The sequence below is a fragment of the Myotis brandtii genome, unplaced genomic scaffold (genome assembly GCF_000412655.1).
Source record: "Myotis brandtii unplaced genomic scaffold, ASM41265v1 scaffold1031, whole genome shotgun sequence".
NCBI classification, from domain to species: Eukaryota; Metazoa; Chordata; class Mammalia; order Chiroptera; family Vespertilionidae; genus Myotis; species Myotis brandtii.
Genome location: NW_005353465.1, coordinates 333,222 through 347,675, shown reverse-complemented (window position 1 = coordinate 347,675; position 14,454 = coordinate 333,222). Strand labels below are relative to the sequence as shown.

General features: G+C 43.4%; 1 protein-coding gene across 6 annotated transcripts in view; it reads left to right on the top strand.

Moving 5' to 3' along the window:
- The first annotated feature begins 1,573 nt into the window (after window positions 1-1,573).
- The window catches only part of RPGRIP1 (retinitis pigmentosa GTPase regulator interacting protein 1), a 61,366-nt gene continuing 48,485 nt past the window's right edge, over window positions 1,574-14,454 (top strand). For all 6 annotated transcript variants that reach the window (XM_014537050.1, XM_014537055.1, XM_014537058.1 and 3 more), the window contains exons 1-5: window positions 1,574-1,679; window positions 7,864-7,985; window positions 9,447-9,579; window positions 12,661-12,935; window positions 14,103-14,202. In XM_014537050.1, coding sequence (XP_014392536.1) covers window positions 7,967-7,985; window positions 9,447-9,579; window positions 12,661-12,935; window positions 14,103-14,202 — 527 coding nt within the window. In that variant the 5' untranslated portion in view covers window positions 1,574-1,679; window positions 7,864-7,966. The remainder of the gene's footprint in view (window positions 1,680-7,863; window positions 7,986-9,446; window positions 9,580-12,660; window positions 12,936-14,102; window positions 14,203-14,454) is intronic.

Here is a 14,454-nt window from a genome sequence, read left to right as displayed (position 1 = left end):
CATATAAGCATAACCAATGGACACAGACACTAGGGGGGTGAGGGCATGAGCAGGGAGGTGGAGGGGCATTGGGGGGTTAAGGACACAAATGTAATACCTTAATCAATAGAGAAAAAAAAAGCAGAAGGAATCAGGGAATATTGGGGAAGAATAAAACAATAAGAATATACAAAACTTTAGACAGAAAGAAATCACATTTTAACAACTTTTGAACTAAAAGAAATTGTGAAATAGCTTGGGCAAGAAACAATCTTAGGTGTGAAAAAGGCCAATTTTTATAACTTGACACTAGACTTAGAAAAATATTATGTTGAGTTTTCCTCTTTTCACTGGGAAATTTATGTTCTGGATGATTTCTATACTTTCTAATAGTCTCCTCCAATTTATTTTATTTTATTACTAAAGGCCCAGTGCATGAAATTTGTGCACTGGGGGGGGGTGTCCCTCAACCCAGCCTGCACCCTCTCCAATCTGGGACCCCTCAGGGGATGTCTGAATACCAGTTTAAGCCCAGATCGGGCCTAAACTGGCAGTCAGACATCCCTCTCTTATCCGGAACTGCTGGCTCCCAACAGCTTCCTGCCTGCCTGCCTGACTGATTGCCTTTAACTGCACTCCCCTGCCAGCCTGATCACCCCCTAACCACTCCCCTGCCAGCCTGTTCGATGCCTAACTGCTCCCCTGCAGGCCCAGTTGTCCCCAACTGCCCTCCCCTGCAGGCCTGGTCACCCCCAACTGCCCACCCCTACAGGCCTGGTCCCCCCCAAATGCCCTCCACTTCTGGCCTGGTCGCCCCTAACTGCCCTCCCCTGCCAGCCATCTTGTGGTGGCCATCTTGTGACCACATGGTGTGGCCATCTTTGACCACATGGGGGTGGCCATCTTGTGTGAGTGTGTGATGGTCAATTTGCATATTACCTCTTTATTATATAAGCGGATTTGATAGGATATAGGGAAATCACACAGGGCCCATTAAATATTTTCTTACCCTCCTAGGAATCCCTGCATTTCCTGTCAGTAACCAGAATGGGAGCTTTCCCAATGCACACAATGAGTGCATGAAAGAGAGAATTTCATGTAATAATTGAGACCATATTCCACTTAATGTATAATATGAATGCAGTGACTAGCCATGCAGGATTTAACGAACTTCTTATTTTCAAATATCAGTTCCTGTTGTTGCATAATTACATCCCAGTATTTGGTTTGGAAACTATGGTCACAGTTAAATGGAAGATATACATGCTTTTCCTTGAAAGGGTTCTGGCACATTGTTCCTGCCAGTGGAGCATGGTTTGTTCTCTTCAAAGAGATCTCAGGTATCCAGAAAATCTCCCCTGTTGTTACCTTTCAGGGAGAGATTTAAAGATCATTCTACTAACACCAAAAAATTTCTATTAATCTCAAATGAAACAAATGTTTTCAGCTTTAGTTTTAGTTGAGAAATTGGTGTATTAAGCATTCTTTTAGGTGCTCTTTCTCCAACTACAATATGCATAGAGAAAAAGCATAGCCTTCCAGCTCTGCTCCACAAGGAGTTAACATCTGAAGAGCTAAACAGAACTGTATTAACTCCTCTCTTAATAAGCCAGGCAGACAAGAGGATTCTAGAGTACTAGAGGACACCACAAAAGTCAGAGAAAGGAATTAGAGCGGACTCTCTGGAGGAAGCAAAAACTGTAAGTTTATATCTAATACATATTTATGGTCTCCTATTTCTTTCCATGGGGTGTTTTTGAGAACAGTGAAATAGTTTATTCATTTTTTATTGTACCACCAGTCTCCCAAGGCATTAGGCACAACATCATTAGGTCATCTTTAATCCTGTCACCCTCTTTATTCCATCCCACATCCAACTAATTACCAAGTCTTGATTCTCCTTCCTCGGGGTCTTTGTGATTCATCCCACTCTGCCACCCCTCCCCTAATACCCCTCCCATTTCAAAGCTTCTTGCTGGAACCATGGCAATATCTATCCTCTTAACACTCCTCCTCTTTGCCAGTCTTTCTAATTAACAGCAGATGAGTCTTCCTACAGCTCTTTTGCTGCTCTAACTTTAATGCTCTTTTGCTCAAAATACATAAATTGCTGGCCATTTTGACAGAATGAATAGAACACCTCTATTTTAAAGGCAAGGTCTTCCAAAATATGCACTTTAATTCTCACAACTCTTTTCTTAAACTCGTCATGGCTACCTGCTATTGTGCAAGACCACTCTGCTCTTTGCCCATCCCTGACTCTATTCAAACTGTCCTCTGTATGGAACCTGCCAAAATCCCTCCTAGACTCCAACAACCCTCCCTCCATAATGCTTTATCTGATCCTTCAAGTGAATGTGAGCCTCAGTGTTCCTTTCCTCTCTCACTTTGTTTTGTTTTTCTTTGATTGATTGACTTTATATATTTTACCTCACAGTTAAACATGTGCTTCTCTCATTCTCCCCCCAACCCCCTTTCTTTTTAATCCTCACCTGAGGATATTTTTTTCCATTGATTTCTAGAGGCAGTGGAAAGGAGAGAGACACACATCATTGGTTGCCTCTCTCACACACACCCCTATTGGGGCTGGGGAACCTGCAACCAAGGTACATGCTCCTGACCAGGAATCAAACCCGTGACTCTTCAGTCTACAGGCCAATGCTCTAACCACTGAGAAAACTGGCCAGGGCTCATTTTTCCTCTTAATTATTCACTTCCTGAGAGCAAGGGCTCTATTTTTCTTTTAGTAGCAATTGAACAAAATGGACACACAGTAATATTTGTCAGATTAAGTTCAATGCAAATTCCAGGAGTTTCTACCATCCTTTATGAGCATTCATACAATCCAGTTACGGAGACTACACTTTTCTCCACAGTCTTTCTTCGGCTCTGTTCCAAGTATCTTTCTCAGTGCTTACATCTCATTTGCCTCTGTCCTCTTACATAAGATCAGCTGCTCCTGGGTTCCCTAACTCACTGGAAAACTATTCTCTTCAAGGATCTCTTCATAATTTGTTACCTTCTCCCCCCAAACCAGGGGTCCTCAAACTACGGCCCGCGGGCCACATGCAAATACAAATATTGTATTTGTTCCTGTTTTGTTTTTTTACTTCAAAATAAGATATGTGCAGTGTGCATAGGAATTTGTTCATAGTTTTTTTTAAAACTATAGTCTGGCCCTCCAACGGTCTGAGGGACAGTGAACTGGCCCCCTGTTTAAAAAGTGTGAGGACCCCTTCCCCAAACCTTCAACTCAACTGCAGTTCCCCTTTCAGAGACTTGAATATTTATTGGAACTGTTAAAGTTAATTCCTTATACAGGAAATCTTAAATCTCTAATCCATATTAAAATGAAATGTTAAAACCCTGCTTCTATATATTGCCACACAGGCCTACTCGTCCCTTGAATTTTTAAAGAATAGGAATATTTTTGTAGCATTATTTCCCTACTAAAATGCTACTGCCCTAGCTGGTTTGGCTCAGTGGATAGAGCATTGGCCTGCAGACTGCAATCAAGGGCACATGCCTGGGTTGCAGGCTCGATCACCAGTAGGGGGCGTGCAGGAGGCAGCCGATCAATGATTCTTTCTCATCATTGATGTTTCTATCTCTCCCTCTCCTTTCCTCTCTGAAATCAATAAAAATATATTTTTAAAAAAATGCTACTGACATTCCTTTAAGCATATTTGTCACCTGCTTTTTGAATTTTTTTTCCTCCTTCTCTCTTCTACTCAGATCTGTGATACCATTATGGCTCTCATCTCACTGTGTTCTCAGGGGGTGAGGGGATTAATACAAAACTTTGTAAAAATCATTAAAACCAATTGTAAAAAGAAAAACAATTACTGTCACAATCCAATGTTGCAATACTACATCTGCTGAAAAATTATTATATGTCTACAGATACCAGGTACTGTGTTAGGCAATATACATACAAAGATATTCTCAAAAGAGCTTATAAACTTGCCCAGCCAGTGTGGCTCAGTGGTTGAGCATCGACCTATCACTGCTTGATTCCTGGTCACAGCACATGCCCATCTTGCAGGCTTGGTCCCCAGTGTGGGGTGTGCAGGAGGCAGCTGATCAATAATTCTCTCTCAGCATTTATGTTTCTGTCTCTCTCCCTCTCCCTTCCTCCCTGAAATAAATAAATAAAATATTTATTACTAAAGGCCTGGTGCAGGAAATTCGTGCACTGGGGGATGGGGTTCCCTAATTCGTGCCCTGGGGGGTGGGGTTCCCTCAGCCCAGCCTGCCCCTCTCACAGTCCGGGAGCCGTCATTGAATGTCCTACTGATGGGCACAGTCTGGCAGCAGAGGCTCAAAGCAGGTGTCGTGTGTGTGTGTGTGTGTCCCCGTTGGGGGCCTGCCCCCAGCCAGGTAGGAGGCTCAGAGCAGTCGCCCCGTGTGTGTGTGTGTGTGTGTGTGTGTGTGTGTGTGTCTCTGCTGGGGGCCTGCCCCCAGCCAAACCGTGGAGGCATGGAGCAGCACCCCTCTGTGTTGATCTCTCAGGCTCCTGGCCTCTACTGCATGTTGTTCTCTCCCCTGAGCTGTGGCCAGGGTGGAGTGCTGCCTGCAGGCCGTGCTTTCCTGCTCACGGATCACCGCGGAGACCCTGAGGCAGGCCCTCCTGGGTGCTGCCTGGGGGCCGCACTTTCCTGCTCACGGATCACCAGGGCAACCCAGGAGCAGGCCTTCCTGGGTGCTGCCCGTGGGCTGCACTTTCCTGCTCACGGATCACCGCGGAGACCCTGGGGCAGGCCCGACTGGGGGGCAGGCCCTCCTGGGTGCTGCCTGCAGGCTGCACTTTCCTACTCTGGGATCGCCACAGGGACCCAGGAGCAGGCCTTCCTGGGTGCTGCCTGTGGGCTGCACTTTCCTGCTCACGGATCGCCACTGGGTCCCGGCTGGCGGCGGGGCTTAGGTGGCGCACTGCCCAGGGCCGCACACGGGGCCCTGGTGGCCTGCCCTGCCTGCAGTATGCAAATTAGCCGCCATCTTTTTGCCAGTTAATTTGCATATCACTCTGATTGGCTGATGGTCATAGCAAAGTTATGGTCAATTAGCATCTTTGTATTTTATTAGCTAGGAGATATATATATATATACCATGACCTCCCTGGTTCATAGGTTGATGCTCAACCACTGAGCCACGCTGGCCAGGTGGGAATTCTTTTTCTTTTTTCTTTTTTTTAATATATATTTTATTGATTTTTTACAGAGAGGAAGGGAGAGGGATAGAGAGTCAGAAACATCAATGAGAGAGAAACATCCATCAGCTGCCTCCTGCACACTCCCCACTGGGGATGTGCCCGCAACCAAGGCACATGCCCCTGACCAGAATCGAACCTGGGACCCTTGAGTCCGCAGGCCGATACTCTGTCCACTGAGCCAAACCGGTTAGGGCAGAATTCTTTTTTAAAAAATTAATTTGAAAGAGAGAGAAACATCGATTTGTTGTTCCACTTACTGATGCATTCATTGGTTGATTCTTGTACATGTGTCCTAACTGGGGATTGAACCCAAAACTCTGATGTATGGGGATAACACTCTAACCAACTATGCTATCTGTCCAGGGCTGCAAGGGAATTCTTTTAGTCTTTCATTCCACTGAGTTTAAATGATTGATAAATTCTCCGTCCTTATATTTTCTCTCCACTCCTTTTTTCCTGAGAGATTAAATCTGGCCACTTCATTGGATTTAGGATGTTTCTTCATCACACCTTCACTGACAGTCTCTCCTGGATTTTTTTTTTTCCTGACATTCTTATAACCTCCATTTCATTTTTAGAGCTTCTTTGATTTCAGTGTTAGTGCTACTGTTCAGTTGCTCCACAGCAGTATAGAGCTTTGGTGGTGTATTTTTAAAGGGTCATTAACAAAGCCATCTTCTCTAGGCCCAGACATTAAAGAAGTACAGCATCTCTTCTTCCACTACAGCTCCATTTTTGCAAATGGCTTTTGCTCCAGAGGGCCAGGCCTGTGATGCAGTTACCTCTCTGTTCTCTTCCATGTTACTTCTCTACAGAAGGAGGCTGGGAAGACAGGGTACCTTGGCATAACCGCAAAAGCAATCTTAAATGTGGGATATCCTTTAAAACAAAATGGTTTCTTTGGTTGCTTCAATTCTGTTTTAATCCTAGGATTGTTGTCTAACATGTGAAAGTACATCAACTTTTGGGTTATTGTTCAGCTTTCTTGAAATAAGCATGCTATGAAATCGGTATAGATCCATTTAACATTATGTCACTGGAAAGAGGTTCTCCGCTTACTGTGGTTTTAAAAAATGAAACATTGCAGAACAGAATGTGAATGACACAATCAAGTTAAATTGTCTGGAAAGTAGATCAATAAAATGTTAATGTTGCCCTAGCCAGTTTGGCTCAGTGGATAAAGTGTCAGCCTGTGGACTGAATGGTCCCAGGTTCAATTCCAGTCAAGGGCACATGCCTGGGTTGAGGGCTCAATTCCCAGTTAGGGGGCATGCAAGAGGCAGCCAGTCAGATTCTCTCTCATTGTTGATGTTTCTATTTCTCTCTTCCACTCTGAAATCAATACAAATATATATTTTTAAAAAGCTATGAAGGCCCTAGCCAGTTTGGCTCAGTGGATTGTTGTAAATGTTTCCCTCCACGTCCCGCGTGGTTCAGGGTTCAGGATCTGGAAGAGGAGCGGCACATAAATGAAAGAAGAGACAAGAGATAATTTGGAAATATTGGGGGGCCAGTCGGGTAAGTCCAACTCAAGAGGAAGGACTTCCACTGGTGCTCAGGGCGCGCCAACCTTTTATTGGTCTGGGATACACCCATAGCCCTTAGGCAGGCAATTTCCAGTAACGGGCAGACCAGCCCATCAGCAAGGATTTACATAATAATAAATGGGGAAGTTGCTTCAGCTACCATTGTCTGGACCTGGGGTGGGCATTTGACTCGAGGGCCACATGGGTTCTTAAACTGGACCGGAGGGCTGGAACAAAAGCATGGATGGAGTGTTTGTGTGAACTAATATAAATTCAAAGTAAACATCATTACATAAAAGGGTACGGTCTTTTTTTTTTTTAGTTTTATTCATTTCAAACGGGCCGGATCCGGCCGCGGGTTTTTTTTTTTTTTTTTTTAGTTTTATTCATTTCAAACGGGCCGGATCCAGCCCACGGGCCGTAGTTTGCCCACGGCTGGTCTGGACTAACAATGAGTGCACAGCCCTGACCTTTGCAAGGGCTTCAAGGATCATCAGCCTTCTGGGTTCCTTGTCCATACCTCTCTGCTAGTGAAGACAATAGGCGGTTTCCCACAGTGGATAGAGCCTTGGCCTGCAGATTGAAGGGTCCCAGGTTCGATTCTGGTCAGGGGCACAAGCCCAGGTTGTGGACTTCATCTCCAGTAGGGGGCTTGTGGGAGACAGCCAATCAGTGATCCTCTCTCATCATCATTGATATTTCTATCTCTCCCTCTCCCTTCCTCTCTGAAACCAATGAAAATATATATTTTTTTTAAAGGCTATGATGCCCTAACTGGTTTGGCTCGGTGGATAGAGCGTCGGACTGCGGACTGAAGGGTCCTGGGTTCGATTCCAGACAAGGGCACGTACCTTGGTTGCCGGCATTTCGATTCCAGTCAAGGGCACGTACCTTGGTTGCCGGCACGTCCCCAGTGGGGTGTGTGCGGGAGGCAGCTGATCGATATCTCTCTCTCATCGATGTTTCTAACTCCCTATCCCTCTCCCTTCCTCTCTGTAAAAAATCAATAAAAAAATATATTTTTTTAAAAAAGCAAGCTATGATGTGTGATATACTATCATGAGAGTGTTGAGAAATTCCTGCTACAACTTAAGTGCAGCCTACAGAGGGCATGTAATTTGCTGGACTTTTGTTTTTCAATTTCAGTGTCCTCTGGGATCACTTACAGCTTGAGAACTGATATGACATCACACCTCCTGGTGAAAAATACATTAAAGAACCTGTTAGGGTCATAGATTTGATACCTCCAATGATACCAGCATCGAAAGGTAAATACAATGTCTGAGGATGGATGCTTTTTATTTATTATTTATTTATTTTAATCTTCATCTGGGGATATATTTTGTATTGATTTTAGAGAGGCAGGAGGAGGTGGGGGAAAAGAGAGAGAGAGAGAATGAGAGAGAGAAGCATTGTCACCCAGCTGGTGTAGCTAATAGTTGAGCATCGACCCATGAACCAGGAGGTCATAGTTCGATTCCCAGTCATGGCACATGCTTGGGTTTTGGGCTGGATCTCCAGCTGGGGGTATGCAGGAGGCAGCCGATTGATGATTCTCTCTCATTATTGATGTTTCTATCTTTCTCTCCCGATGTACTTGTCATCATTTCCAAAGGATAGATCAGAGAGGTGATGATAGTGGTGGCTAAGGTGGTTCTGAGACTAAAGTTCTGAGCTCTCTTTATTCCAGGGAAGGAGCTGTATTTTGAGCTCTGTGGTTTTAGAATAATTCCCATAAAATCAGGGCCAACCCTGGGCCAGTGAACACTCACACACTGAAAAGTATGCTCTCCAGCTCCTTAAAAAACAAACAAACAAAAAACTGTTGGATTTTAAACAGAAAATAAAAGGGGTTCCAGCTCCTGAAAACAAACAAACAAACAAACTTGGATTTTAAACAGAAAATAAAAGGGCTTCCAGCTCCTTTAAAAAAAAAAAAAGAGCCCTAACCAGTTTGCCTCAGTGGATAGAGCATCAGCCTGCGGACTGAAGGGTCCCTGGTTCGATCCCGGTCAAGGGCATGTACCTTGGTTGTGGGCACATCCCCAGTTGGGGGTGTGGAGGAGGCAGTTGATTGATGTTTCTCTCTCATCGATGTTTCTAACTCTCTATCCTTCTCCCTTCCTCTCTGTAAAAAAATCAATAAAGTATATTTTTAAAGAAGAAAGAAAGAAAGAAAGAAAGAAAGAAAGAAAGAAAGAAAGAAAGAAAGAAAAGTATGCTCTAATTTCCTTGATTAGACCAAGCAGAGGCTCTGTTCCAAGGAGGCAGTTTTGGGGCAGTTTCTCCAGACCACAAAAACAAATGAGATGACTCTTGGAAATTAAGAAAGGTTTCTATCCTTTCCCTTATGGGAGATTTAAAGATGGCTGTGGGCACAATCCTTGTCTAGGTCCAAATTATCTAATAAGGAGAAAAATAGAATAAAAAATAAAAAATTAAGTAGTCTAACAGCCCTATTTGATATTTTTTAAGATTATGTACTTTCTAGACAGAAAGTTGAGTCATATCTCATGCTCGAATGATATGGAATGATATTCCTTATTCAGGAGTGATATGGAATAATAAAGAGATCCATTAGTATGCATTTCATAAACTTCTTCATTTCCTCTTAAATACTTGACCTAAGATAGATTTAAGCCCTCTGGACAAAATGTGATGAAAGACCTGATGGGTTTTGTAAATGACATGTAAAAATAATCTCCATTTACCCTCTCCTGGGACTTTAGGTAAGAATATTAAAATTCAACCAACTTTGAGCAAAATGAGCCAGGAAGAAATGGAGGACAGTTTGTTTCGTCTTCGTGAAGAACACATGTTGCTAAAGAAGCTTTCTTGGAAGCAACAGGATGAGATCAAAAGGTACCTAGAGTTCTCCTTAAGTCTTTAAAAGCTTTATCTACACCAGGCCTGCGTGACACTAAACCAAAAAGAATACATTTTCCTGAGTTGTTTATACCAGAAAATAATTCAAATGTCAAAAATGGTTAACTCCAAAAACAATATTTGGAGGCAATATTACTTTATTCGGTTTTCTTGTCAAACACATCAATAGACTGTGGCCATAGGCCACAAAGTATCATCAAGAGCTATTTCAGCTCACAGAGCAAGAGCCTGGACAGATTCCTGCCCTGGTCACCTCAGAGGGAATAGGAACAGGGCGAATGCCCAAAATCTCAGGGGGACAAAGGGCAAGTAAGAAAGGGTGTGTTTGTTTGTTAATTTAGAAAATGAAACAAAAAATCATATTGATCATTTACTGTATGAAGGTATGTTGCAGTCACTTTATATATATATTAACTAACCAAGAGGTTAATTGCCCAAAGTCACAGCTAGTGAGTGGCAGAGCTGAGAGCTCTTAACTCAAAAATCTAAATACAGTGCCCTTAGAGTATTGGCTTTCAAAAGTGCATCTCTTGGGTGGGGACCTGGAGAGGAATCTGAGATAGGGTATGGGTAGATAAACAGATGGGAAAAATGGGTGCTCTCAAAGTTCCTGAATTATCTCTAGGACATAGTTTGAAGATATTGGTGTCAAAGACCAACAGGAACACATATATAGTTGAGCAGGTAGGGTTTATTACTCATTACAGCTACAGAAAATGCACACCATGGGGAACTAAGGGCATCTCAGTAGAAAGTGTTAGAAAGAACCTATTATAGGATTTGATCTTCAGTGAGGTGAGTTGGGGGAGGGTCCAAGATAACAGTTTGCTCCAGATTTGGTGCTGTCAGAAAGCAAGGACAATGCTATGTTTGGATATCTCAAAAAACTTATCTCCAGGGAGCTAGACTACAGTGAGGCTGTATCTGTAATAGGTAAAGAAGTAGCAGTCACTCATATTAGCCAGGAGACAAGGATGTTTGGTATTTTGTGGTGGCACAGTGACCTTGCTTTTTGTCTGTGCTTAGACAAGATTATAGCAGTGGTCTCAAATGGCCTGGTCTGATATTTGTATTCTGTGAGATTATGTCCAACAGGACAATAACATGGCCTAGCTGTGAGCACCAGGCCAGCTTCAAACAACACTGAGAATTAGCTACGTCAGACCAACTCCCCAATGTCAGGAGCAGTTTTTTGCTTTCTCATTGATAATGCCCAAGAGTAGTTCGGAGCTTCATTTACTAGTAGAATCTACAGGATTGCGAGTTTCCTCTATAAGCCAGTGCTCTTCAGAGCTAGAGAGTCTTTTATATTATAAAGAATCAAGAACCTGACATCAGAAAGTTGCATTGGTCAAAAAATCTTGCTTCTTGGTTGGTAACCAAAAAGTACTTGGGATTATAGATATTAAGTGGCTAAATTGGATTCTATCCCTGGCTTTGAGCAAGTTACCTAGGTATTTTATGCCTTGATTTCTTTATCTGGATATAAACATAAGTAATAATAGCTAACTCATACAGTGGTTACAATACTCCATCACTGTCCTAAGCACTTTACATATATTAGCTTATTTAATCCTCATAACAACCTAATGTGGCAGGTACAGTTTTGTCTCTATTCGTAGATAAGGAAACTGAGCACAAAAGGTTAATGACATGCCCAAGGCCACATAGTAAATGTCAGAACTGGCATGTTCTGATAGTAACAATAAAAAGCATGATTTTAGGTCTAGACAATAAATAGTGATTGACTATCCACATATAAGGCTTGGTGTATACTAGGGGCTATAGAAGGCTAATCCTTAAAGTTGGACACATACACAGGGGTGTGCAGACAATTGGGATGAGGGAAGTAAATATTAAAATTTTACTTATGTTTAATCATCTCCCCTTTAGAAATTAGTATTTTTGTTTATGTTTTATAATGACCATTATGTATTAGTACAGAAGTAAATGTATATAATCCTATATTATAAAAGGCTAATATGCAAATAGACCAAACGGCAGAATGACTGGTCACTATGACCTGCACTGACCACTAGGGGGCAGACGCTCAATGCAGGGGGAGTGCTGCTCAGCCAGAAGCCAGACTCACAGCTGGCGAGCACAGCAGCTGTGGCGGGAGCCTCTCCTGCTGCTGTGGCAGAGCTAAAAATGTCCGACTGATGGCTTAGGCCCGCTCCCTAAGCCATCAGTTGGACATCCCCTGAGGGCTCCCTGACTGTGAAAGGGCGCAGGCAGGCTGAGGGACCCCCCCCCCAGTGCACAAATTTCATGCACCGGGGCCTCTAGTTTAAAAATAAATATACACACAAGTATATTGAGGAATGTTCAAACATTTTTGTTAAGATCAGTGTGTGATCACTGCAACAGAATGGACAAAGATGGAACCACTATGTCCCTGCCCTCAAAATGTTACAGTGTTTTGGGGACTGAAAATATTTTCTAAATATATTTTTATTGATTTCAGAGAGGAAGGGCGAGAGAGAGATAGAAATATCAATGATGAGAGGGAATCATTGATTGGCTGCCTCCTGCATGCTCCACACAGGCATGTGCCTTGACCAGGAATTGAACCATGACCTCCTAGTTCATAGGTCGAAGCTCAACCACTGAGCCACGCTGGCCAGGCAAAAATATATATATTTTTCAGAAAATAAAAAATTTAAGTGTAAATAATGGACTACAGTAGATAAATTTATATCACAGATTCCCCTAGCCTGTTTTGCTCAATGGATAGAGCTTCAGCCTATGGACCAAAAGGTCCTGGGTTCTATTCCGGCCAAGGGCATATACTGTGGCAGGCTCCTGCCTGGCCCAGGCCCTGGTCAAGGCTTGTGTAGGAGGCAATCGATGTGTTTCTCTCACATCGGTGTTTCTCTCTGTCTTTCCCTCTCTCTTCCACTCTCTCTGAAAATCAATGGAAAAATATCCTCGAGTGAGGAATAACAAAAAAAAATTAATATCACAGATCAATTCAGATTATTTGCTACCAAATAAACTGTAGAAATAGCTGTCACAGAAGAAGTCACATGCCACCCACTCGATTTTTACCCATAGGATGAGGACAGCCTTGCTGCGGTTGACAGTTGCCGGCCGGGACCTGAGGGCAGAGGCGGCCACCCCAGAGCAATTCTCAGAGCCGGCAAGGCCGAGGCGGGACGCGGGGCGGCGGCAGCATCCCCCTAAGCACCAGCGCCCCCTGATGCTGGGGCGGCAACAGCAGTTCCAGCGCCACGGCGCCCCGGTTTCCCACCGCACGCAGCCTCGGGTCCATGTGGGACAAAGACAGGTCCACAGCGCGGGCGCTCAAGTGCCAGAGAAACCCAGGAGGGGTGAGGCGCAGGGCCGTGCCACAGGCCTGGAACACCAGGGAAAGGCCGAGTTGCCAGCCGCATCTTCCTCCTCATTGCTTTATTCCGCCCACCACCACATTTTGTTCTTTTGTTCTCATTCCTTTCTACCTCCCTAAAAGGTTTTTCTTGTTTGTTTTTGTTTTATTTTTATTTTCTTTCCCCTGAATGGGATGTGGGGTTCAAAATTCTCAGTTCACCCAGAAATACTGGTGATAGCAAAATCAGACAAGACAAGTGGAAATGTGTTGGTCCAGTTCTGCAGCGAGCCTAGAAGACATTCATAGAGAGAACATTGATGTGCTGCTCAGATGTAAGCTGCAATGATCTTAAGATAGGTCACTCTGGGACTCTCAGCCTAAACCTGGGTTCTTAGCCTTTTGGGGGAAGTGGATTTCTTTGAAACCATAACCAAAGTGAGGCCTCCTCCCAAGGAAAAGGCACAGCACACAGACAAAACTTTGCATACAATTGCATGAGTTCAGAGATTCCTAAAGCCCATCCATTCCTGAAGTCCAGGCCTAGAACTCAGCAGTGAGTCAGGAGCTGCAATTTCTCTTCCTGTATTCCAAGTGGCCAAGAGTCTCTGGGTGCTATGAAACCCAACATTGAATTAAGTAAAATTTTGTGTGTAAATTTCCTTCACCTAGTGACTCAGCCCTGATTTAGCTCCATGGGAATGGAATTTCTTTACCCTGGGGGGTACAATGTTAAGTTTTGTTTAGTATGCTCCTCTATTTTCAAGCTCCCTATTTGAGCCAACCAAATCTTTGCAAAAACAGCTAAAAGTAGAAAAGCTAAAGTCTAAATTTCACTTAAGTTTAACTTCAGCATTACTGAGTGCCATCAATTATATACCAGGCATTAGATTGAAAGATGCATTAGAGTTAGACATACAGTTCCTGCCCTGGACAAACTTGTACCTTCTCTATATTTATACTCACTTACTTGAGAGTCTGTAGTCCCGTTGACTTAAAATTCTGTAGTCGCATATCTATGCAAGGGTAAAGACTGCATAGGATCAGTGGTCATATAAAGATTTCCCCCAGTCTCAAGGCTCCCTACTTCCAACACTTGGTGTTCCAGTTCTAGCAACTGGTGTTCTAGAGAAATCTGTTGCCAGTCTGCATCATCTCTCTCAACTTTCAGAGCCAAGAGACAGGCTGAGCTACACAGCCCCTCCCACATTCAAGGAGCATGTGACAAATGAGAAAAACAGAGATGAAATATCCAGTGGACCCAGCGAACTGTGAGTTCTTTTCATTTGTCCTGCATGGTAACTCTTTCAGCTTTAATTGAAAAATTCGCCATTTAGGAACAAGTGGATGTTGGTCTTTTTGAGTTTGTCCAGCATAACAAAAGATGAAAGTCAACCCTAGGTCAATTTCTAACTTCATCGCTTAAAAATGGGAAATAAGCATCTCTCTTCTTCCAAGGAAAGGAAAACAAAGGCCTTTCCTTAATGAAAGGTTTTCCTTCTTTTTCTCTTTATATTTTTACT